The sequence below is a fragment of the Mobula birostris genome, chromosome 1 (assembly GCF_030028105.1).
Source record: "Mobula birostris isolate sMobBir1 chromosome 1, sMobBir1.hap1, whole genome shotgun sequence".
NCBI lineage: Eukaryota > Metazoa > Chordata > Chondrichthyes > Myliobatiformes > Myliobatidae > Mobula > Mobula birostris.
Window position 1 is genome coordinate 113,451,900 of NC_092370.1, and position 27,335 is coordinate 113,479,234.

General features: G+C 43.4%; 1 protein-coding gene across 1 annotated transcript in view; it reads left to right on the plus strand.

Annotated features, from left to right (window-relative positions):
• Window positions 1–27,335, plus strand: part of LOC140190461 (thioredoxin domain-containing protein 6-like) — a 93,238-nt gene that overhangs the window by 54,007 nt on the left and 11,896 nt on the right. Inside the window, exon 11 of the mRNA XM_072247113.1 lies at window positions 13,107–13,237. Coding sequence (XP_072103214.1) covers window positions 13,107–13,237 — 131 coding nt within the window. The remainder of the gene's footprint in view (window positions 1–13,106; window positions 13,238–27,335) is intronic.

Below are 27,335 nucleotides of genomic sequence, written 5' to 3' on the forward strand. Positions count from 1 at the left end.
TTTTCAAGAATGAAATTTCATATTGTGGACATGTCATTGACAAGCATGGCTTACGTAAGTCACAAGAGAAGACTGAAGCAGTGCTACAGGCACCCAAACCGGAAACTGTCACAACTCAGGTTATACTTAGTTAAAGTCTGTCCTGAGCCTTATAGGCTCATCAGGCCAGTGCTTATGCCAGTTTCCGTGGCGCGAAGCGACTGAGAGTACGAGACTCCCCCCCCCCCCACCCCAGGATGGGACGCCAGTCTATCGCGAGGTTAACCCCCAGCATTTTGGCAGTACCTATTTTCAGCTGGGTGGACTGGAGCAGTGTATGGTTAAGTGCCTTGCTCAAGGTCACAACACACTGCCTCGTCTGGGGCTCGAACTCACGACCTTCAGATCGCTAGTCCAACGCCTTAACCACTTGGCCACACGCCACAGATCATACTTGGGCCTTGTAAATTACTATCACTGGTTTCTCCCAAATATTGCTACAGTGCTGCACCTATTCAATGCACTTTTGCAGACAGGAGCAAAGTGGGAATGGTCAGAAAGATGTGGAAGAGCATTTAGCATGTTACCATGGCTAGAACACTGCCCAACTTCACACAGTATGTGAGCTGTACAACCAGAGGGGAGAGGACTCTGGATTTGATGTACGCTAACGTTAAGGATGCATACAGCTCCTCTCCCCTCCCCCCACTGGGAAGGTCAGATCACAACCTGGTGCATCTAAAACCCTGCTATGTGCCTCTGGTGAAGAGTAAACCTGCAACCTTGAGGACAGTGAGAAAATGGTCGGAGGAGGCTTATGAGGCACTCGGGTTGTTTTGAGGTGACAGACTGGCAGGCACTCTGTGAGCCACATGGAGAGGATATTGATGGGCTCACAGAGTGCATCACTGATTACATCAACTTCTGTGTGGACTGCAATGTTCCGACAAGAACTGTCCTTTGTTATTCAAATAACAAGCCATGGGTAACAAAGGACATTAAGGACATACTGAACGCTAAAAAGAGGGCGTTTAGAGATGGAAATAGGGAAGAGCTGAGGGCAGTACAGAGGGACCTGAAAGCCAGGATCAGGGAGGCTAAAAACAGGTACAGGAGGAAGCTTGAGTGGAACCTCCAGCAGAACAACATGAGGGAGGTCTGGAGGGGGATGAGGACCATCACTGGGTTCCGGCAAACTAGCAACAGAGGAGCTGAAGGCAGTGTGGACAGGGCCAACGAACTTAACCTGTTCTTTAACAGAATTGACATTATGGCCCCTGCCCATCCCCCACATGAGTCATCTGTTGTCGGCCCCCAACCAACACATATTCCATTCTCCCCTCCTACCCCTCCTCACAGTCCCCCACCCTGCTCTCATGACTATACCCCTTCTCCACACGAAACCACCACGGTGGGCTTCACAGCTGAATAGGTGAGAAGACAGCTGAAACGTCTCAACCCAAGCAAGGCTGCAGGACCGGATGGTGTCAGTACCAGGGTGCTCAAAGCCTGTGCCCCTCAGCTATGTGGAGTACTTCGCCATGTATTCAACCTGAGCCTGAGGCTCCTGAGGGTTCCTGTGCTGTGGAAGACGTCCTGCCTTGTCCCTGTGCCGAAGACGCCGCGCCCCAGCGGCCTCAATGACTACAGACCGGTGGCATTGACCTCCCACATCATGAAGACCCTGGAGAGACTTGTTCTGGAGCTGCTCCGGCCTATGGTCAGGCCACACTTAGATCCCCTCCAGTCCGCCTACCAGCCCCGACTAGGAGTTGAGGATGCCATCGTCTACCTGCTGAGCCATGTCTACGCCCACCTGGACAAGCCAGCGAGCACTGCGAGGGTCATGTTTTTTGACTTCTCCAGTGCGTTCAACACCATCCGCCCTACTCTGCTGGGGGAGAAGCTGACAGCGATGCAGGTGGATGCTTTCCTGGTGTCATGGATTCTTGATTACCTGACTGGCAGACCACAGTACATGTGCTTGCAACACTGTGTGTCCGACAGAGTGATCAACAGCACTGGGGCTCCACAGGGGACTGTCTTGTCTCCCTTTCTCTTCACCATTTACACCTTGGACTTCCACTACTGCACAGGGTCTTGTCAACTTAAGAAGTTTTCTGATGGCTCTGCCATAGTTGGGTGCATCAGCAAGGGAGATGAGGCTGAGTACAGGGCTATGGTAGGAAACTTTGTCACATGGTGTGAGCAGAATTATCTGCAGCTTAATGTGAAAAAGACTAAGGAGCTGGTGGTAGACCTGAGGAGAGCTAAGGTACTGGTGACCCCTGTTTCCATCCATGGTGGAGGATTACAAATACCTAGGGATACAGGTTGACAATAAACTGGACTGGTTAAAGAACACTGAGGGTGTCTACAAGAAGGGTCAGAGCCGTCTCTATTTCCTGAGGAGACTAAGGTCCTTTAACATCTGCTGGACGATGCTGAGGATGTTCTACGAGTCTGTGGTGGCCAGTGCTATCATGTTTGCTGTTGTGTACTGGGGCAGCAGGCTGAGGGTAGCAGACACCAACAGAATCAACAAACTCATTCGTAAGGCCAGTGATGTTGTGGGGATGGACTGGACTCTCTGACGGTGGTGTCTGAAAAGAGGATGCTGTCCAAGTTGCATGCCATCTTGGACAATGTCTCCCATCCACTACATGTACCGGTTGGGCACAGGAGTACATTCAGCCAGAGACTCATTCCACCGAGATGCAACACAGAGCACCATAGGAAGTCATTCCTGGCTGTGGCCATCAAACTTTACAACTCCTCTCTTGGAGGGTCAGACACCCTGAGCAAATAGACTGGTCCTGGACTTATTCCCTGGCATAATTTACATATTACTATTTAACTATTTATGGTTTTATTACTATTTATTATTTATGGTGCAACTGTAACGAAAACCAATTTCCCCCAGGATCAATAAAGTATGACTATGACTATGACTATTAAGGAAACAGAGATGAATAACATCAGATGAACTGTTCACCCATTATGACCCATCACTGCCCATCAGACTGGCATGTGATGTGTCCCCTTGTGGCATTGGGGCCGTTTGTCACACATTATGAAAGATAGATCTAAAAGTCTGATTGCATTTGCTTCAAGATCACTGACAAGCACAGAATGCAACTACACACAGATTGACTGAGAGGCCCTTAGTCTAGTCTGTGGAATAAAGAGGTTCCATCACTACCTCTACAGACAAAATTTTACACTAGTGACAGATCACCAGCCCCTTTTGTCTATTTTCAGTCCCAGACGGGGAACTCCAATGTTGGGCATTGTTCCCAGGAGCCCACTCTTACGACACAGAGTTCAAGGGTACCAAACAACACAGCAACTGTGACCCAGCAGAAGTGTTCCACACTGTATTTATGGACCAGTTGCCAGTAACAAATTCTGAGATATAAAGGGAAACAAGGAATGACCAGACATTGTCAGAAGTGTATGAAATCACCATGCAAGGATGGCCAGTTAACGGTAACCCTATGTTTTCAAAGTTCTCAGTGAGATGAGACGAACTGTTGGTATGTCAAAGAACGCTGATGTGTGGATCTCGTGTTGTGGTTCCCTCTAAACTACATATCAGAGTGTTGGAGATTGTGCATGAAGGACACCTGGGTACAATCAAGATGAAGAGACTCACCGGAGCAATGTGTGGTGGCAGGGAATAGATAAACAGATTGAAGACTTGGTCAAAAGCTGTTTGGGATGCCAAGAAGTTCAAAGTGCATCCCCACAGGCACCATAACATTATAGGAGTGTCCATTGTCACCATGGCAAAGACTACATATTATCTTTGCTGAGTTATTCATGGACTCCATGTTTCTGATTGCTGTGGATGCTCATTCGAAGTGGCCGGAGGTTATATCAATGAAGTCAACCACTTCAGCAAAGACTGTCTCTGCCCTGAGCACTATCTTCACCAGAAATGGCTTACCAGAACAAATTGGGAGTGACAACAGACCACAACACACATCAGAATAATTCTGAATGTTAATGAAGAAAAATAGCATCAGGCATTTCAAGTCAGCTCCTCACCACCCAGCAATGAAAGGGTTAGCTGAAAGGTTTATCCAAACATGCAAGAAGTCCATTAAAGCAAGGGACAAGGAGGACATTTCTCTACAGCACAAGGTGGACAGCTTCCTTTTTGTGTATCGGAACTCTGATCATGTGATGACAAATGCCTTCAATGCTGTTCATGAGCAGGAATCTGAGATCTCGCATAGACTTTCTGAAAACAGACCTACAGAGGGAAGTGCAGATTAAATAGTTCAACCAGTTGCCAAGTGAATCAGCAAGGAGCTTTGAGATTGGACAGGAAGTTCTAGTGCGTGATTACCAAGGAGATAAGGGGACACCCAAGAACTAGACAACTGATGTACACAGTGGATGTTGGAGATCGTGCACGGAGATGTCATGTGGACGAGATACTGGATACTCAACCAAAGAATACACCTGAGTTGATTGCATCCGACAAGGCGGACACATTACAGCCATGGTCATGTCACTAACAGCAATGTGACACCAGCAACCGAGAACACTGTCTTAGACAAAGCACCTACCAAACCTGTTTCCACTCCACAGGTCCAGAGGCGGTACGAGAATGTTATAAGACCATAAGATAGAGAAGCAGAAGTAGGCCATTCGGCCCGTTGAATCTTCTCTGCCATTCAATCATGGGCTGATCCAATTCTTCCAGTCATCCCCACTCCCCTGCTTTCACCCCATACCCTTTGATGCCCTGGCTAATCAAAAAACTATCTATCTCTGCCTTAAATACACTCAATAACTTGGCCTCCACAGCTGCTCGTGGCAACAATTCCACAGATTTACCACCCTCTGACTAAAGTAATTTCTCCCCATCTCAGTTCTGAAAGGGATGTCCTTCAATCCTGAAGTCGTGCCCTCTTGGCCTAGAATCCCCTCCCATGGGAATGGTTGGCAAGACACCTACCAAGCCTGTTGCCAATCCATGGGTCCAGAGGCACTATCCCGAAAGAAACAGAGTACCACCCAAAAGACTGAATCTTTACTATAGTGAAGTTAGTTATGGACCATTATTGTGAAAGCATGTTTGTTTGGAAAATGGTTTATGAAAGGGAAATTGAACGTTTTGTACATATACTGTTTTACGTTGCATTAATCTAAAGAGGGAAGATGTGTAATATATGGATCTATTTCTTTTAAAGCAGTGACCCCCCCCCCTTAGCACTACGTGTTTATCTGTTGAATGCGCATTGATCTGTTGTCTACACATGTGCATTGCTCCCTCGCTCTCTCTGTCACTGCAATGTGTGCTTTTATTTCATTGATATGTAGTTGCACAGACACGACAGATTGGGTCTGTTGTTAAGGGATAAGATGGGGCAGAAAATTTGTTTAGTGTGCCTAAGAAAGTTTTCTAAAACAATCATTGATGGGTCTACTAGACACAGAGCAATACTCGACACTTCTCTAGGAAAATGAAGCTGGGCAAGAGGTTAATGTGGCAGTTGGAGAATACATTGGGACCAGCGATTCTATTAGTTTTTAATTAGTTATGGAGAAAGATAGGACTGGTTCACAAATTGCCCTAAATTGAGAAGATCAAATTCTGAAGGCATTAGACAAAAACTTGGAATAGTTGATAAGCAGATGATGTTTGCAAGTAAAGAGTTGTCTGGCAGATGGGAGGATTTTAAAAGTGAGATAGGGACTGTTCAAGGACAACATATTCCTTCTAGAGTGAAGGACAAGGCTGGCAAGATTATGGAAAGCTGGCTGATGAGGGATATTGAGGCTCGGGTGAGGGAAAAGGATATATATGTCAGATTCAGGCAACTGGGATCCAGTGAACGCTATCCATACCCTGGGTTCGTCAACCTTACCTGCCATGCTTCTTTTGTTAAAATAAAGGCAGTTTTAGCCTTTCATGCTTTCTTCACTCCTGTCCTGTCCTGCCGATTGGACTTGCTCACTTTAACATAGAACATAGAATAGTACAGCACAGTACAGGCCTTCGCCCACATTGTTGTACTGACCCTCAAACCCTGCCTCCATATTAAATCTTAAATTCTCACCTTAAATTCCTCCATATACCTGTCTAGTAGTCTCTTAAATTTCACTAGTGTATCTGCCTCCACCACTGACTCAGGCAGTGTATTCCACGCACCAACCACTCTCTGAGTAAAAAACCTTCCTCCAATATCCCCCTTGAACTTCCCACCCCTTACCTTAAAGGCATGTCCCCTTGTATTGAGCAGTGGTGCCCTGGGGAAGAGGCGCTGGCTATCCACTCTATCTATTCCTCTTAATATCTTGTATACCTTTATCATGTTTCCTCTCATCACCCCTCTCTCCAAAGAGTAAAGCCCTAGCTCCCTTAATCTCTGATCATAATCCATACTCTCTAAACCAGGCAGCATCCTGGTAAAGCTCCTCTGTACCCTTTCCAATCCTGCCTCATCCTTCCTATAATGAGGTGACCAGAGCTGTACACAGTACTCCAAGTGTGGCCTAACCAGAGTTTTATAGAGTTGCATCATTACATCGCGGCTCTTAAACTGTATCCCTCGACTTATGAAAGCTAACACCCCATAAGCTTTCTTAACTACCCTATCTACCTGTGAGGCAACTTTCAGGGATCTGTGGACATCTACCCCCAGATCCCTCTGCTCCTCCACACTACCAAGTATCCTGCCATTTACTTTGTACTCTGCCTTGGAGTTTGTCCTACCAAAGTGTACTACTTCACACTTCTCTGGGTTGAACTCCATCTGCCACTTCTCAGCCCACTTCTGCAACCTATCAATGTCTCCCTGCAATCTTCAACAATCCTCTACACTATCTACAACACCGCCAACCTTTGTGTCGTCTGCAAACTTGCCAACACACCCTTCTACCCCCACATCCAGGTCATTAATAAAAATCACGAAAAGTAGAGGTCCCAGAACCGATCCTTGTGGAACACCACTAGTCACAACTCTCCAATCCGAATGTACTCCCTCCGCCATGACCCTCTGCCTTCTGCAGGCAAATCAATTCTGAATCCACCTGGCCAAACTTCCCTGGATCCCATGCCTTCTGACTTTCTGAATAAGCCCACCGTGTGGAACATCTATATTTGCCTCCATCTTCTCATCTGTCAAACTAGTCTAAAGCTTTCTGAGTAACTCTAGCAAATCTCTCTGCCTGGATATTGGTCACCCTTATACAGGTCAGCTTTTCCCCAGAGGAAATCCCAATTGTTCAAGAACCTGAATGCCCCCCTGCTGCACCAGCCTCTCAGCAATACAATATCCTGCCCTCATATTTCTACCCTCACAACCATGTGGCACTGGGAGTAATCCACAGATTACAACACATTAGTTCTTGGTTTTTAACCTTCTTCCTAACTCCCTATATTGACTCTACAGAATCTCTTCCCTTTTTCTACCAATGTCATTGGTACCCATGTTTACAATGACCCTTGACTAACCATAAGAACATAAGACATAGGAGCAAAATTTGACCATTCGGCCTATTGAGTCTGCTCTGCCTTTCTATCATGATTTATTTTCCTTCTTGGTCGCATTCTCCTTCCTTCTCCCCATAACCTTTGATGCCTTTACTAATGAAGAACCTATCAATCTCTGCTGTAAATATACCCACCAACCTAACCTCCAAAGCTGTTTGTTGCAATGAGTTCCACAGATTCAACACCCTCTGGCTTAAGAAATTCTTCCTTATCTCTGTTCTAAAGGGACGTCCTTGTTTCCTGAGTCTCTGCTTCTGGTCCTAGACTCTCATTACTGGAAACATCCTTTCCTGATCTATTCTGTCTAGGCCTTTCAATGAGATCCTTCTTGTTCTTTTAAACTCCAGTGGGTACGGGCCTAGAGTCATCAAACGCTCCTCATACATTAATACTTTCATTCCTGGGATTATTCTTGGGAACATCCTCTTGACTGTCTCCAATATTAGCATATCCTGTCTTAGATATGAGGTCCCAATCTGCTCAAAATACTCCAAATGTGGTCTGACCAATGCCTTATAAAGTCTCCGTATTTGTTCTTGCTTTTATATTCTAGTCCTCTCAAAACGAATGCACCAGGATTCCTAAGTCCCTTTGCACTTTGATTCTGCTCCCCCTTTAAAAAATAGTCTATGTCTTTATTCATTCTACCAAAGTGCATGACCATACACTTCCCTTTATTATATTCCATCTGCCACTTCCTTTCCCTTTCTTCTAATCTGCCCAAGTCCTTCTGCAGACTCCCTGATTTATTAACACTACCTGCCTCTCCACCGACCTATGTATCATTCGCAAACTTGGCTATAAAGTCATCAATTCATCATCCAGATCATTGACATATAACATGAAATGTAGACCCGGCACTGACCCTTGTGGTACACTGCTAGTCACTGGCAGCCAACAAGAAAAGGCTCCCTTTATTCCCACTCTGTTTTCTGTCAGTCAGCCAATCTTCTATCCATGCTAATACCTTTCCTGTAATATCTTGGGTTCTTAACTTGTTTTACAGCTTCATGTACAGCACCTTCTCAAAGGCCTTCTGAAAATCAAAATAAACAATATCCACAGATTCTACTTTGTCTTTCCTGCCTGTTATTTCCTCAAAGAATTTCAACAGATTTGTCAAACAGGATTTCCTCTTAAGGAAACCAAGCTGACTTCATCCTTTTTTAATACTGTATGTGCTTCCAAATAGCCTGAAACCTCATCTTTAATAATAGACTCTTAACATGTAGCCAACCACTGAAATCAAGCTAATTGGTGTATAATATCCTGTCTTTTGTCTCTCTCCCTTCTTAAAGAGTAGAGTGATGTTTGAAAGTTCAGTAGTTCAATAGTCCCATTTAATATCAGAGAAATGCATACAATATACATCCTGAAATTCTTGTTCTTCACAGACATCCATGAAAACAGAAGAGTGTCCCAAAGAATGAGTGACAGTTAAAAATGTTAGAACCCCAAAGCCCCCCACTCCTCCTCGCTCCCATGCACAGGCAGCAAAAAAGCAATAACCCTCCCCCACCCCCACCCAGCTGCAAAAAAAACATCACCCTCCACCCACCAAGCATGAAATATTAAAGCCTCCAGTAAAGACCATGATCTGCAGTACAACCAAAACTAATTGTTCGCATGACAATTCGACATACCACAGGCTCTCTTTCTCCCCTATAAAGGGAAAAAGAGGTGTCCCCTTTCACAGTGAGAGGGTTGACATAACAAAAGAACTTGCTGATTTATGGGGTTAAAAGTCTGTCACGTTAATTTTTTTTCTAAGTTCTCTGCTCAGAGAATCAGCAACAATCTTTTCCCCACCAACGAGAGAGAGAGAGAGCACGATTCGCCAAGTATAGAGCCTCTGACACTGATCCAATGTTCCCAGTGTTCCATTTTTTCCCGCGATGCTTCAGTCGGTGGCACCAGCTTAGAATCAGACTATCCACAGGGCTGCAAAACTTCGGAATCCCAAAGGTGTGCTCGTCTTCTAGGGCATGGCCTTGGGATATTGAAAAGTGGTTGGATGTAAGCCCCTGGAAACGGGTCCCACCACCGCAAAGTACCGAAGTCTGAGTGTAACTCCAGGTTAGGGTCTGCGACAGAACCCCATCCACCCTGGAAAGGAAAAAGAGAGACATCAAAGGTAGAAACTAAGCTATTTTCATAGATGAACATGAAGGAGTCGCCATTGATTCCAACTCTGAGTTTTCCAGACTTCTTGAACCATTCCAGAATCTGTTAGGGAAACCTGGGATGAAGTCCATCTGGTCCACTTGACTTCTTCTTAGTGATAGCAACTAAACTCACTTATGCCCCCTGGTACTCTTGAATTTCTGGTGTCCTGCTGGTATCTTCTACAGTGAAAAGCAACATAAATACTTATTCAGTTCATCTACCATTTCTTCGTTCCCAATACTACCTCCCAGGCATTATTTTCCAATGGTCTAACGTCCACTCTTTCATCTCTTTTATGCTTTATATGCCTTTTATATTAATAGCTAGATGACCTTCATATTTCATGTTATCTCCTTATTGCCAATCTTTTGTTGCTTTTTAAAGTCTTTCCAGTCCTCCAGGTTCTCTCTAATTTTTGCTATATGGTATGCCATCCTTTTGCTTTTATGCTGTCTTTGACTTTCCCTGTCAGCAAAAGCTGCCTCATCCTCCCTTTAGTATGCTTCTTCTTCTTCTTTGGAATGAAGTGACCCTGCGTCTTCTAAATTATTCCCAGAAATTCCTGCCATTGCTGCTCTACCATTATGACCGCTGATATCCCCTTCCAATTATCTTTAACCAGCCTCTCTCTCATGCCTCTGTAGTTCCCTTTATTCTGCTGTAATCTTGATACATCTGATTTTAGCTTCTCCCTGTCAAATGCAGGGTGAATTCAGTCATACTATGATCACTGCCTGCTTGGGGTTCCTTTACCTTAATCTTCCTAATCAAATCTGGTTCATTGTACAACATCCTTTTCCCTAATGGGCTTGACTGCAAGCTGCTCCAAAAAGCCATCTTGTAGGCATTCTACAAACTTTGTCTTCTCAGTTCAGCACTAACCTGATTTTCTTAATCTACCTGCATATTGATGTCCCCTATGGCCCTTGTAACATTCCCCTTTTTAATTTCTCATTTTAAAATTTTTACCTCACATCATGGCTACTGTTTGGAATCCTGTATATAACTCCCATCAGGAGCTTCTTAACTCTACCCACAGGATTCTACATCATCTGATCCTATGCCACTTCTTTCTAAGGATTTGATTTCATTTTTAACTAACAAAACTAGCCCACTCCCTCTGCTCACCTGCCTGTCCTTTCAATACAATGTATATCCTTGCTGTGATCTTCTTTCAACTATGACCAAGTGATGCTCACAATGTCATACCCATCAATTTGTAACTACACTACAAGATCATCTACCTTATTTCATATACCACATGCATTCAAATATAACACCTACAGTCGTCTATTCACCAGTGTTGTTTCCATGTTGTCTGAATTTAAATTCTTATCCTTTTCTAATATGCACATGACTCAGGTAACAATCCAGGGGTTATGCAGTGGATGTTGTATATTTGGACTTTTAGAAGGCCTTTGAAAAGGTGTCACACATGAGGCTGTTTACCAAGTTAAGAGCCCATGGTGTTACAGGAAAGTTACTAACATGGTTAGAGTATTGGCTGATTGATAGGAGGCAACAAGTGGGAATAAAAGGATCCTTTTTTGGTTGGCTGCCAGTGACTAGTGGTGTTCCGCATGGGTCGGTGTTGGGACCACTTCTTTTTATGCTGTATATAAATGATTTAGATGATGGAGTAGATGGCTTTGTTGCCAAGTTTGCAGATGATACCAGGATTGGTGGAGGGGCAAGTCGTGTTGAGGAAGCAGGTAGGATGCATAAGGACTTAGACAGATTCGGAGAATGGGCAAGAAAGTGGCAACTGAAATACAATATTGGAAAATGCATGGTCGTGCACTTTGGTAGTAGAAATAAATGTTCAGACTATTTCTAAACAGGGAGAAAATCCAAAAATTTGAGATGCAAAGGGACTTGGGAGTTCTTATGCAGAACACCCTAAAGGTTAACTTGCAGGTTGAGTCCGTGGTGAGGAAGGCAAATGCCATGTTAGCATTTATATCATGAAGTCTAGAATACAAGAGCAAGGATGTGATACTGAGGCTTTATAAGGCACTGGTGAGGCCTCACCTTGAGTACTGTGAACAGTTTTGGGCACCTCATCTTAGAAAAGATGTGCTGGCATTGGAGAGGGTCCAGAGGAGGTTCGCAAGGATAATTTCAGGCATGAAAGGGTTATCATACGAGGAACGTTTGATGGCTCTAGGTCTGTACTCGCTGGAATTCAGAAGGATGAGGGGGGATCTCATTAAAACCTTTCAAATGTTGAAAAACCTAGACAGAGTAGATGTGGAAAGGATGTTTCCCATGATGGGAGAGTCTAGGACAAGAAGGCACAGACTCAGGATAGAGGGGCACCCTTTCAAAACAGAGATTCAGAAAAGATTCTTCAGCCAAAGGGTTGAATTTGTGAAATTTATTGCCACATGCAGCTGTGGAGGCCAAGTTGTTAGGTGTACTTAAGGCAGAGATTGATAGGTTCTTGATTGGATGTGGCATCAAAGGTTACGTGGAGAAGGCTGGGAATTGTGGTTGAGGAGGAGGAAAAAAGGATCAGCCATGATTGAATGGCGGAGCAGATTCGCTGGGCTAAATGGCCTAATTCTGCTCCTATATCTTACGGTCTAATGGTTTTATTAGTTCTGTGTTTTAGTTTAGTCCTACCTGCTCAAATTTCCTCAGCAGACCTTTCTTCCATGTTATTCCTCCGTCATTGGTACCCACATGGACCATGACAACTGGATCTTTCTCCTCCCACTCCAAATTCCTCTGCAGGTTAGATGACATAACCCAAATCCAGGCACCATCCAGACAACACAACATTGTAACTCTTAATCCTCATGACAGAGAATTGTGTCTATTCCCCTAAATATACTCTTTCCAACTACAACTACATTGCTCTTCTCTCCACTTGTTGTATGGTTTCCTGAACAACGGTGCCACAGTTCATTTGATTATCCTACCTCATCCTCACATGAAGCAACAAGGAGGACTCCTACCTTTCTCTTTGAGAATGTTCTATAAGATAGAAATGGATGTGTAAGCGATAAAAGTTAATAAGGATACAGGTGTCAGGAGAACAAAATAAGTAAAATGTAGTTCTGAATTTAGTACAGAGTCAAGTAAGTAAACTGAAAAGTGAGAAAATTTGAGAAGTAGCTGAACACTTTCAGTAAGGCAATTACCTGAGAAGTTGGTAAGATGAAGTTGAGAAATGAGAAATCTGTGAGATAGAATGTCAGTCCTTCACCTTCCTTGTCAATGATTTGTAGCTAGGCTACCCCAAAAATGTTCCCCACTTTGCAGAAATCTTGGCATCTGAGAACTAATGTGAATTCTACATTAAGGATTTTGAAGGGGAGGCTGGAGAGCTAGTAGACATTGAAGTCCTCGTGCAATAAAATTTATAATACAGTATATTTAAAATATGTGAAGGTGATGGTAGCATAATGTCTTCCTGATTCTTATGATAAATCATTCTTTTGAGCAGCGAAACTATGAAGAAATTATGCAAACAATGTCAAGTGGTGTTTGTGATGTACTGTTATTATCAGATGAAATGAAAGATTTTGAATTTGATGTGGATGAAGCTGAAATTGCCAAAACAAATGATGATGACAGGTATGAACTGTATAATTGTAATGAACAACAGTAACTGAATTAGTTTAATGTGTAATATTGAAGAACACTTACACATTCCAGTAAACTTTGTAATTAGAACATGGAATAGGTGTAGTGCAGAAACAGTGCAGCCCATGATGTCTGCACTGTGCATTATGCTATTGAAACTAATCCCATCACTTTGCACATGGTATACGCTCAGTGGCCACTTAATTAGGTATTTTCTGTGCCTAATAATGTGGCCATTGAGTGTACGTATATTCCTCCATTCCCTGATTGTTCATATGCCCGTCTAAATGTCTCTTAAGCATTGCTTTTATATCTGCTTACATCCCTTACCCTGGCAGTGTATTCCAGGTACTTACCATTCTCTTTGTGAAAAAAAGAGCCTTAAAAATCTCCTTTAAAGTTTATCTCTGTCACTTTAAAGCTATGCCTGCTAGTATTTCACATTTCTACCTGGGGTGGGGGAGGGAGGATTAATATCTTTTCTCTCTATGCCTTTCATAATTTTATAAATGTATATCAGATTGCTCCTCAACTTCTGATGCTCCAGAAAAAGTATTAGTAAATCGGTTTATTATTGCCACATATACTGAGGTACAGTGAAAAACTTTGTTTTAATTACATGTAATTTCATCATGTCAGTGCAGAATAAAGTGTTACAGTTATAGAGACCGAAACAATCCAAGTTTGTCCAATGTTCCCTTATAGTTAATACTCTCTAATCCAGGCAACATTCTGGTATCTCTTCTGTATCCTCTACTGTATGAAGGATGTAAGTAATAGATTCAATTCGATTTCAAAGCCTCCACATTCTTCTTGCCTTTCAGTGACCAGAATAGAGCAAAATTCCGAATGTGACCTAATCAAAATTTTATGAAGTTGTAACATGAATTTCCAACTTCTAACTCTACACACAGATTGGTGAAGGCAAATATGTGGTATGCCTTCTTTACCACCCTATCACATGTGTGTTGCCAATTTCATCAAGTCTAGAGCAAAACAGAATGAAAACGGGCCCTTTAGCCCAACCTGTCCATGAAAAACAAAATGGACTTCTAAATTAGTCCCATTTGTTTGCGTTTGGCCCATATCCCTCTAAACTAGGGGTTCCCAACCTTTTTTATGCCATGGACCAATACCATTAAACAAGGAGTTCATGAACCCCAGGTTGGGAACCCCTGCACTAAACCTTTTCTATCCATGTACTTATCCTACTGTCCATTAAATTTTATTATTGTACTTGCCTAAACCACTCAGCTCATTCCAAATATACACCACATTATGCATGAAGAACTTGCCCTTCAGGTCCCTTTAAAATCTTTACCCTCTGACCTTGTACCTCTGCCCTTCAGTTTTTGATTTCTGTCCCTGGGAAAGATACTGTGTGCATTCACCCTATTTATACCTCTAACAATTTTATACACCCCTGTAAGGTCAACCCTCTGTCTTCTCCAATCCAATGTATAAAGATCATATAGGTTGGATTTTACTAACCCCTCCCTATAGAGTCCTTGAACTTCGGCAACATTCTCATAAATCTTCTTTGTACTCTTTCCAGATTTATGGAAAGAGTTTATATCCTAATCTTATGCAAATGCAAGATAGTTCAGGGAGCTATGGACTTGCAACCCATACTGCCTCTGTAAGTAGATACTTTGAGAGTTCTACTATTTACTGTATATCTTCCTCTTACATTTGACCACCCAAAGTGCAACATATCACGGTTACCTGAATTAAGTTCCATCAGCTATTTCTCTGCCCACATTTTCAATTATATCTTGCTTCTAAATTTTATATATATATATATACACACATATAAAAGAGGTCCTTGTACTGATCCCTGTGAACATCACACTGACCTCTGGTCAGAATAACATATAGTCAGAATAAGGTGACATTAGTGATAATTATGACAAACTAAAAATAACACACCGGTTATAAATGAGTTGACATCATTTATTTTGTGATATGATTTTATTTTCGGGGTAGCTTGTAGTCTATGCTCTACATGAGGAGCACCACCATTAAGATAAGAATGGACACAGTTACACAGGAAAATCATGTCATTTAGAAAGGCCATAAAGCTTCCAGTGAGAAATCTGTGGGATAGAATTTCAGTCCTTCATATTCCTTGTCAATGTTTTGTAGGTAGGCTACCCGAAAAATGCTTCCCATTTTGCAGAAATCTTGCCATCTGAGAACTGATGGGGGTTCTACAAAAACTTGAAAAGGCTTCTGGATTTCATCACTGATATAATCATTTTATCCAACAAGTCACTCCAATCTCTGTTTTGGACAGAGGCTAGTTATTATTTTTAAACCATTTTATTCCCTCATCACGCCTTCTGATTTTTTATTTCATTTATTAATTTTTCAGGATCTGGTCATCTTGGCAAGGTCAGCATTTATTGTCCACCCCTGTTTACCACAGAGAAAGAGATGATAAGTCTCCTGAATTGCTGTGGTTCTTCAACAGACACAGTAGTTCATTTGGGTGGGGTAATTCATAATTTAGACCCTTAATGATGGGGGACCAGCACTCTTATTTCCAACTAATATAATATGTGACTTGGAGGGGAACCTGCAGCTTGGAGTGTTTCAATAAATGTACTGTCCTTGTAGTTTTTGATGGAAGAGGTCGTAGGCTTGGTAGGTATTATCGAAGTAACCTAAGTGAATGACTGAAGTGAATTTCACTGATGGCTCAAACAGCAGTCCTTGCACCAGTGGTATAGTGAACGAATATTTAGAATGATGGATGGGCTACCACTCAAATGTTGTCCTTAATGGTGTTGAGATTTTTGAGAGATATTTATTTTATTTATTTATTCAGAGATAGCACGGAATAGGCTCTTCCTGCCCAGCAAACCCCTATTTAACCGTGGGACAATTTACAATGACTAATTAACCTACCAACCAGTACGTCTTTGGACTGTGGGAAGAAACCAGAGCACCAGGAGGAAACTCACACAGTCACGGAATGTACAAACCGTGGCGGGAATTGAACCTGAGTCACTGGTACCGTAAAGTGTTGTGCTAGTTGTTACTGTTACAATGATCCAGGCAAATGGAGAATATTCTATCACATTCTTGACTTTGGCTTGTAATTGTGGATAGATTTTGGAGCATTTGGAAGTAAGTCACTAATCACAATATATCCAGCCTCTCACTGTAATTTGTTATTACAGTCTCTAATGGCTAATCCAGAATCAGAATCAGGTTTATTATCACTGGCATGTGACGTGAAATTTGTTAACTTAGCAGCAGCAGTTCAATGCAATACATAATCTCGCAGAGAGAGAGAAAAAATAACAAATAAAATAAATCATAATAATAAATAAGCAAGTAAATCAATTACGTATATTGAATAGGTTATTAAAAAATGTGCACAAACAGAAATGCTGTAGTGAGGTAGTATCCAAAGCTTCAAAGTCCATTCAGGAATCGAATGGCAGAGGGGAAGAAGCTGTCCCTGAATCACTGAGTGTGTGCCTTCAGGCTTCTGTATCTCCTACCTGATGGTAACAGTGAGAAAAGGGCATGCCCTGGGTGCTGGAGGTCCTTAATAATGGATGCTGCCTTTCTGAGACACTGCTCCCTAAAGATATCCTGGGTACCTTGTAGGCTAGTGCCCAAAATGGAGCTGACTAGATTTACAACCTTTTGCAGCTTCTTTCAGTCCTGTGCAGTAGCCGCTCCATACCAGACAGTGATGCAGCCTGTCAGAATGCTCTCCACGGTACAGCTATAGAAGCTTTTGAGTGTATTTGCTGACATGCCAAATCGCTTCAAACTCCTAATAAAGTGTAGCTGCTGTCTTGCCTTCTTTATGACTACATCAATGTGTTGGAACCAGGTTAGATCCTCAGAGATTGTTATGGTCCAGTCCGTGAAGTCCGTGTTCCGGTTCACGGTCCAGTCCATGGTTCCTTGTTTCAGAGTTTCTGGTTTTCCCCAGTTTCTGTTGTGCGCACATGATTCTCGTTTTGGGACTGAGACATAAATACCTCTGCAAACCAGGGATTCCCTGCTGGACTGTTCTGTTCCCCTCCTTGTCTTTTCCCCCCTCGCCTGACTGTCTGCCTGGATACCTCGCCTGCACCACTGTCAAGTTCAATCGCCAATGCAGAGATGGAACTGTCTGTCATTCTTCGGTGTTTATCTCTTCTTGTCCTTGCCTCCGTAGGGTAGATCAGGCTGTTCTGCCGTTGCCCTGCGAGGGTATCTGTCTTGTCCTCGCCTCTGTGGGGTAAGTCAGGCCGTTCTGCCGTTGCCCTGCAGGGGGATCTGTCTTGTCCTCACCTCCGTGGGGTAAGTCAGGCCGTTCTGCCATTGCCCTGTGGGGGGACCTGTCTTGTGTTGTCTTGTCTTTGCCTCTGTTGGATAAGTCCAGCGGTTCTGCTGTTACCCGACGGGTGGGCCTGTCCCACCTTGGTGTGGAGATGAAGTTGAGTCCCGGCTTGTCTAAGTATAAGTCCCAGCTCTATGTCTATGCACTGTCCTGTCACATGTTGGTGTCGTGTTGAAGATGAGTCCCAGCTTTTCGAAGGGTAAGTCCCGGCTCCATGTTGATGTTCAGTTCCCAGTCTGTCTCCGAGCTCCAGCCTCTGAGTTATCACCCTCCGCATTCCAAGCCTCAAGACCCCAAGCCTCAAGCCTCACGACCCCAAGCCTGTCTCCAAGCCTCAAGCCTCAAGATACCAAGCCTGTCTCCAAGCCTCAAGCCTCAAGACACCAAGCCTGTCTCCAAGCCTCAACCGTGAAGACCCTAAGCCTGTCTCCAAGCCTCAAGCCTCAAGTCCCCAATCCTGTCTCCAAGCCTCAAGCCTTAAGTCCCCAAGCCTGTCTCCAAGCCTCAAGCCTCGTCCCCAAGCCTGTCTCCAAGCCTCAAGCCTCAAGTCCCCAAGCCTCAAGCCTCAAGTCCCCAAGCCTGTCTCCAAGCCTCAAGCCTCGTCCCCAAGCTTGTCTCCAAGCCTCAAGCCTCAAGTCCCCAAGCCTGTCTCCAAGCCTCAAGGCCACAAGCTTCAAGCCTCAAGACCCCAGCCTGCAGTCCTGCAGTCATATCATGTCCATGCCTGATTCTGGGGCCCAAGCCCGAGGCAAGACCCAGGTTCTGGGTCCTTGTCCAGTCTCTGGCTCGGGTTCCAAACCCAAGTCTGCGTTCTTGTCCCTGCTCCTTGTCTGTATCCTGTCACGTCCCTACTCTAGTCAGGTCCTGTTCCTTGTACTTCAGTGTCTGTGTCTTGCATTTGGGTCTGTTGTGACAGAGATCTTGACACCCGGGAACTTGAAGCTGCTCACTCTCTCCACTTCTGATCTCTCTTTGAGGATTGGTATATGTTCCTTCGTCTTACTCTTCCTGAAGTCCACAATCAGCTCTTTCGTCTTATTGACGTTGAGTACCAGGTTGTTGTTGCGGCACCATTCCACTGGTTGGCATATCTCACTCCTGTATGCCCTCTTGTCACCACCTGAGATTCTACCAACAATGGTTGTACCATCAGAAAATTTGTAGATGGTATTTGAGCTATACTTATCCACACAGTCATATGTATACAGAGAGTAGAGCAGTGAGCACACACCCCTGAGGTGTGACAGAGTTGATCGTCAACGAAGAAGATATGTTATCACCAATCCACACAGTCTGTGGTCTTTCGGCTAGGAAGTCGAGATTCCAGTTACAGAGGAAGGTACAGAGGCCCATTCAACTTCTCATTCAGGATTGTGGGAATGATGGTATTAAATGCTGAGCTATAGTCGATGAACAGCATCCTGACTTAGGTGCTTGTGTTGTCTAGGTGGTTTAAAGCTGTGTGAAGAGCCATGGAGATTGCATCTGCTGTTGACCTATTGTAACGATAGGCATATTGCAATGGATCCAGGTCCTTGCTGAAGCAGGAGCTCAGTCTAGTCATAACCAACCTCTCAAAGTATTTCATCACTGTTGATGTGAGTGATACTGGGCGATAGTCATTAAGGCAGCCCACATTATTCTTCTTTGGCACTGGTATAATTGTTGCCTTTTTGAAGCAAGTGGGAACTTCTGCCTGTAGCAGTGAGGCCTTGCAAGGGTTCACTGTCTTTAAAGACAATCTAACATCGGCCTCTGAGACAGAGATCACAGGGTCATCAAGTGCAGCAGGGATCTTCACAGCTGCAGTTGTGTTCCTCCTTTCAAAGCGTGCATAGAAGGTGTTGAGTTCATCTGGTAGTGAAGCATCGCTGCCATTCATACTATTGGGTTTCACTTTGTAGGAAGTAATGTCTTGCAGTCCCTGCAAGAGTTGCCGTGCATCTGATATCGTCTCCAACCTCGTTTGAAATTGTCTCTTCGCCCTTGAAATAGTCCTCCGCAAATCATACTTGGGTTTCGGATACAGGCCTGGGTTGCCAGACTTGCATGCCACAGATCTAGCCTTCAGCAGACGACGTACCTCCTGGTTCATCCACGGCTTCTGGTTTGGGAATGTACAGTAAGTCTTTGTAGGCACACACTCATCCACACAGGTTTTAATGAAGTCGGTAACAACTGCAGCATACTCAAAGATAAATCCCTGAATACAGTACAGTCCACCGATTCAAAGCAGTCCTGTTGGTGCTCCTGTGCTTCCCTTGTCCAAACCTGCTTGGCCCTCATTACTGGTGCTGCAGTCTTCAGTCTTTGTCTATACTCAGGGAGTAGAAGTACAGCTAGGTGATCTGACTTCCCAAAGTGGGGGCGTGGAATAACACGGTAGGCATTCTTGATGGCGGTGTAACAATGGTCCAGTGTGTTGTTTCCTCTGGTATTGTAAGTTACCTGTTGATGGTAATTGCTTAGTGATTTTTTCAGACTGGCCTTTGTTAAAATCTCCCAAAATGATGGTGAAGGTGTTAGGGTGCGCTGTTTCGTGCATGTTGATCCCATTGCTCAGATCATCTAAAGCCTGCTTGACATTGGCCTGAGGTGGAATGTAAACTGCTACCAGAAAGACCCCAGAGAACTCCTGTGGTAAGTAAAATGAACGACACTTTACTGCTAGATCTTCCAGGTCTGGTGAGCAGAATTTGGACAGCACTGATATATTCATGCACCAAGGAGAGTTGATCATGAGGCATACTCTTCCACCTCTGCTTGAATATGTGATCAGTGCTCACTCCCAGGATGTGAATAGTGGGGAAAATAAAATATCAAGGATAAGTTAACACACTCTCTTCTGTTATAAATATTTATAACTTTGCTGTGCAAATGTTTCTCGGCCCTTATGAGCCCATACCTGAATGTCCTGTAGATCTTGCTGATTTATTTGCTGAAGAGTTGCTGATGGAATTGGGTATTGTGCAGTCATCAAGGAACATCCCCTATACGACTTTACGAATTGGAAATATGTCACTAATCCTTCATTATCATTGAGTCTAAAACCCAGAAGTCCCTACTAAACTTCACAAGAAGAATTGGAACACTTAAGAAGACAGCTCACCTTCAATTTCCCAGAGGCAATTATGGACAATAAATGCTGGCCTTGCTGAGAAACACCCAGATTCTGAAAATGATTATAAAAAGAAAGATGCCTCAGGTCGAGTGGTCCTGGTGAAGCCCAAACTAGGGATTGGTGATCAAGTTATTGATGAATATGTGTTGCTTATGTGGCTATGCTTTGCAACTTCACTAGATGGTACCTACCATCACCCTGCTGATATTTCAGACTGGCTTATTGGGCAAATTAGTCAGATTGGAGTTGTCCTGTTATTTTGAAAATAAGGCTTACCTTGGCAATTTTCCACACGTCACTTTGGTGCCAATACAGTAACTAAGCTGGAACAGCTGAGCTACTTGTACAGCTAGTTCTGTATTACAAGCCTTCAACATTACAATGGAAATGTTGTATAGCCCAATAATAATAGCAGTATCCAGTGCCTTAAATCATTTCTTAATGCCATGGAGACATGAATGGGCTGGTTAAAGACTGGTTTCCATCATGGCAGAGGTCTCAGTGCTTCAGCCAATTGTTTGCAATATAAAGGAGTACTCTTTCATCAGTGGAGGAGACTAGGTGGTAATCACGAGGAGTCAGAGCATCATAGTGCAATGAAGCATGGATACAGACCCTTTGGCCAAATCAGTCCAATCTGACTACCTGTCTGGTCACAATTTCCTGCATTCAGCCGGCATCCCTCTAAGCCTTGCCCCGCAATGAGGCTATCCAAGAGCTTCTTAAATGATTAAACTATTGTACCCATCTCAGCTATTCCTCTGGTAACTCATTCCAAATACTCAACAACCTCTGCATGAAAAAGCTGCCCTTCAGGTCCCTTTTAATTCTTTCTTCTATCACCCTAAACATATGCCCCCAAGCAACACACACAAAATGCTGGAGGAATTCAGCAGGTCAGGCAGCATCTATGAAAATGAAAAGGCAATCGGTGTTTTAGGCCGAGACCCTTCTTCAGGACTGAAAAGGAAAGGGGAAGATGCCAGAATAAAAAGATGGGGGAGGGGAAGGAAGCTAGAGGGAAAGTGATAGGTGAAGCCAGGTGGGATGGAAAAGTCAAGGGCTGGAGAAGAAGGAATCTGATAGGAGAGGGGAGTGGATCATAGGAAAAAGAGAAGGAGGAGATGACCCAGGGGGAAGTAATTGGCAGGTGAAAAGAGGTGAAAGGTCATAATGAGGAATACAGAAAGGGAGGGGAGAGAAATTTATTTATCAGAAGGTAGAATATGCCCCTTAGTTTTGGATTCCCCTACCCTAGGGAAAAGACTGTTACTGTCCACCTCATCCATGCCTCTCATAATTTTAATCTTTTCTATAAGTTCACCACTCATTCTCCTATGTTTCAAGGAACAAAGACGTAACTTGGCCTCCCTCTCCTTGTACCTCAGGCCCTCTAGTCCATGCAATGTCCTTATAAATCTTTTTTTGCACCTTTTCCAGTTTAAGCACATCATAAACTGGATATGCTAAAATTGTGACCAAAACTGTACGCTGTACTCCAAGTTCAGCATCACAAATGACTTAAGCAACTGCAACAACTGCAAGAGTTTGTACATTCTCCCGTGTCTGCATGGGTTTCCTCTGAATACAGTACTCCGGTTTCCTCCCACATTCGAAAGACGTATTAGTTGGTCAGTTAATCGATCATTGTAAATTGTCATGTGAATAGGTTAGGATTAAATTGGAGTTGCTGGGCAACATGTCTCGAAGGGCCAGAAGAGCCTGTTCTGCACTGTATCTCAATAAATAAATAAACAAACAAATACACAATGCCCTGACTCTTTTACTCAATGCCTGACTGATGTGTGCTGCCTTTTTCACCAGCCTGTCTATCTGTGACAATGCTTTCAATGAACATGCACTTTTACTCCTTGCATCCCTCTTTTCCATTGCACTCCCTGATTTCCTGCCTTGTAAATCCTATGCTTTCCAAAGTGCATCACTTCATAGTTCTATTGAAATACATTTGCCACTCCTCACTCCATTTCCTTAACTGATCAAGGTAAGCTCCTTCACTATTAACAACAATTTCCAATTTTGTGTCGTTGCAAACTTAACAATCAAGCCTTGTGGATTTGTATTCAATTAATTCATATACAGTGCCTAAAAATGTATTCACCCTCGGAAGTTTTCATGTTTTATTGTTTTACAACTTTGAATCATGGTGGATTTAATTTGGCTTTTTTTAACACTGATCTACAGAAAAAGACTCATTCGTGTCAAAGTGAAAACAAATCTCTACAAAGTGATATTAATTATAAATAAAAAACACAATATAATTGATTGCATATGTATTCACCCCCTTGAAATCAGTATTTAGTGTAGGCACCATTGGGAGCGATTACAACTTGTGTGGATAGGTCTCTATCAGCTTTGCACATCTGGACTCTGCAATTTTTCCCCATTCTTCTTTACAAAACTGCTCAAGCTTTGTCAGATTGCCTGGGATAGTGAGTGAACAGCCCTTTTCAGGTCCAGTCACAAATTCCCAATTGGATTGAGGTTCAGACTCTGACTTGGCCACTCCAGGACATTAACTTTGTTGTTTTTTAGCCATTCTCATGTAGCTTTGGCTTTGTGCTTGAGGTTATTGTCTTTTTGGAAAATAAATCTTCATCCAAATCACAGTTCTCTTACATACTGCATTAGGTTTTCCTCCAGGATTTCCCTGTATATTGCTGCATTCATTTTAGTATCTACCTTCACAAGCCTTCCAGGGCTGCTGCAGTGAAGCATCCCCACAGCATAATGCAGCCAGTACCATGCTTCATGGTAGGGATGGTGAGTTTTTGATGATGTGTAACGTTTAGTCTGATGGCCAAAAAAAACCGTAAGACCATCAGACCATAGGACATAAGAGCAGAATTAGGCTATTCAGCCCATCGAGTCTGCTCCACCATTTTGTCATGACTGATCCCAGATTCCATTCAACCCACACACCTGCCCTCTCACCATATCCCTTGATGCCCCGATCAATCAGGAATCTATTAACTTCTGCTTTGAATATACCCACGGACTTGGCCTCCACCACAGTCTGTGGCAGGGCATTCCACGGATTCACCACTCTTTGGCTAAAAAAAATTCCTCCTTACTTCTGTTTTAAAAGGCCACCCCTCAAATTTGAGGCTGTGCCCTCTAGTTCTGGATACCCCAACCACAGGAAATATCCTTTCCATATCCACCTTATCTAGTCCTTTCAACATTCAGTAGGTTCCAATGAAATCCCCACACATTCTTCTAAATTCCAGTGAGTACAGGCCCAAAGCTGCCAATAGCTCCTCGTGTGTTAACCCTTCATTCCCAGAATCATCTTTGGGAGAACCTCCTTTGGATTCTCTCCAAGGACTATACTGTACATCCTTTCTGACATAAGGGGCCCAAAACTGTTGACAATACTCCAAATGCAGCCTGGCTGATATAAAGCTTTAGCATTATCTCCTATTTTTTTATACTTTATTCCCCTAGAAATAAATGCCAAAATTACATTTGCCTTTACCACAGACTCAAGCTCTGAATTAACCTTTGGGAAGTCTTGCATGAGGACTCCTAGGTCCCTTTGCACCTCTGGTGTTTGAATTTTCTCCCCATTTAGCTAATAGTCTGCGCTATTGTTCCTTTTACCAAAACACGTTATCATACATTTCCTAACACTGTATTCCATCAGCCACATTTTGCCCATTCTTCCAATTTGTCTAAGTCCTGCCGCAATTTCATTGCTTCCTCAGCACTACCTACCCCTCCGCCTACCTTCATATCATCCGCAAACTTTGCCACAAAGCCATCAATTTCACTATCTAAATCATTGACAAACAATGTGAAAAGTAGCAATCCCAATACTGACCCCAAGAAACACCACTATTCACTAGCAGCCAACCAGAAAAGGCCCCCTTTATTCCCTCTTGCTGCTCCTGCCTGTCAGCCATTCCTCTATCTATGACAGTATATTTCCTGTAACACCATATGATTTTATCTTGTTAAGCAGCCTCATGAGCGGCACCTTAATCAAATGCCTTCTGAAAATCTAAGTAAAGGACATCCACTGCGTCTCTTTTGTTCACCCTGCTTGTCACTTCCTCGAAGATTTCTAACAGATTTATCAGGCAAGATTTCCCTTTACAGAAACCATGCTGACTTTGACTTATCTTATCGTTAGTCTCCAAGTACCCCAAAGCCTCGTCCTTAATAATGGACTCCCAACACTTGCTCAACCACTGAGGTTAGGCTAACTGGCCTATAATTTCCTCTCTTTTCTCCAAAGAGCTCAATTTTGGTTTCAGCAGAGCTTAGAATCTTCTTCCAGCTGATTTTAGAGTCTCTCACATGCCTTCTGGCAAACTCTAGCCGAGAGTTCATGTGAATTTTTTTTCAACAGTGACTTTCTCATTTTTCCATTCTCCCATAAAGCTGCGACTGGTGAAGCACCCAAGCAACAGTTGTTGTATACACAGTCTCTCTCATCTCAACCACTGAAGCTTGTAACTCCTCCAGAGTTGTCATAGGTCTCTTGGTTGCCTCACTCACTAGTCCCCTTCTTGCATGGTCACTGAGTTTTTGAGGACGCCCTGCTCTCAGCAGATTTACAGCTATGCCATATTCTTTCCATTTCTTGAGGATTGACTTAACTGTACTCCAAGGAATATTCAGTGACTTGGAAATTTTCTTGTGCTTTTCGATAATCTTTTCGCGGAGTTGCTTGGAGTGTTCTTTTGGCTTCATTGTGTAGTTTTTGCCAGGATACGGACTCACCAATAGTTGGACTTTCCAGATACAGGTGTATTTTTACTATAAACAATTGAAGCACCTTGACTGCATACAGGTCTCCAAAATCAGATCTCTATTTAACGAATTATGTGACTTTTAAAACCAATTGGCTGCACCAGTGATGAATTGATGTGCCATATTAAAGGGGGTGGTGGTGAATACTTATGCAATCAATTATTTTGTGCTTTATATTTGTAATTAATTTAGATCACTTTGTGGAGATCTGTTTTCACTTTGACAGGAAGAAGTCTTGTTCTGTTGATCAGTGTCAAAAAAGCCAAATTAAATCCACTGAGATTCAGTGTTGTAAAACAATGAAGGATGAAAGTTTCTAAAGGGGGTGAATACTTTTATAGGTATTGTAGATAATGAGTAGCAAGGGTCTCAATTCTGACCACTGTGGCATATCACCATCCTGGAAAACAACCTTTCACCATTACCCTCTGATCCCTAGCTCTGAGCCAATTTTGGATCCAATTAGCTTGCTCTGGGATCCTTGGGAACTAACCTTCCAGACCAGTTTACCATCAAGGATGTTGTCAAAAGACTTGTTAAAATTGTGTTGGGCACATGGCCAAGTGGTTAAAGCATTCATCTAGTGATTTGAAGGTCGCTAGTTCGAGCCTCAGTTGTGGCAGCGTGTTTGTGTCCTTGAGCAAAGCACTTAATCACACATTACTGTAGTGTCTGTGCGAGGAGTGGCGCCCCACACAGACTTCCAATCTACACCTTGTAAGGCATGAAAATGCCTGACGCAGGCCTCTCATGGTTTGAGTCGACGTCCCCTCCCCTCCCTTGTTAAAATTAAAAAAGACGTTTTGAAAAGCATTATTCTCATCTGCCCTTTATTAGGTAACCTGTTCAAAAATATCGAAAAGATCCTTCAAACATGACTTTGGACGCACAAAGCATGCTGTTTCCTCCTATCCAAACGCTGGTAGATCTTGTCCCTCAAAATTTTCCCCTGTAACTTCCCCACTAGTGGTGGCAGGCTGAATGGTCTGCAGTTCTCTGGCTTATCTTAGCTACCCTTCTTAAAATAAGTTCTGCCTATTGTCTTATTCTTAAATTCTGCTAAAATGGCCTCAATAGCGCATCCCTCCATCTAAACTGGACTTGCTTGATTTATTCTTTACATTTTTCTGTCCCACCCACTTCACTGCTAACATAGAAACATAGAAAACCTACAGCACAATACAGGCCCTTCAGCCCACAAAGCTGTGCTGAACATGCCCTTAACTTAGAACTACATAGGCTTACCCATAGCCCTCTATTTTTCTAAGTTCCATGTATCCATCCAGGAACCTCTTAAAAGACCCTATAGTTTCTGCCTCTACCACCGCTGCCGACAGCCCATTCCACACACTCACCACTCTCTGCGTAAAAAAAACTTACCCCTGACATCTCCTCTGCACCTCGTTCCAAGCACCTTAAAAATATGCCCTTTAGTGTTAGCCATTTCAGCCCTGGGAAAAAGCCTCTGACTATCCACACAATCAATGCCTCTTGTCATCTTGTACACCTCTATCAGGTCACCTCTAATCCTCCGTTGCTCCAAGGAGAAAAGGCCAAGTTCACTCAACCTATTCTCATAAGGCATGCTCCCCAATCCAGGCAATGTCCTTGTAAATCTCCTCTGCACCCTTTCTATGGTTTCCACGTCCTTCCTGTAGTGAGGCGACCAGAATTGAGCACAGTACCCCAAGTGGGGTCTGACCAGGGTCCTGTATAGCTGCAACATTACCTCTCAGCTCTTAAACTCAGTTCCACGACTGATGAATGCCAATGCACTGTATGCCTTCTTAACCACAGAGTCAACCTGCGTAGCAACTTTGAATGCCCTATGAACTCAGACCCCA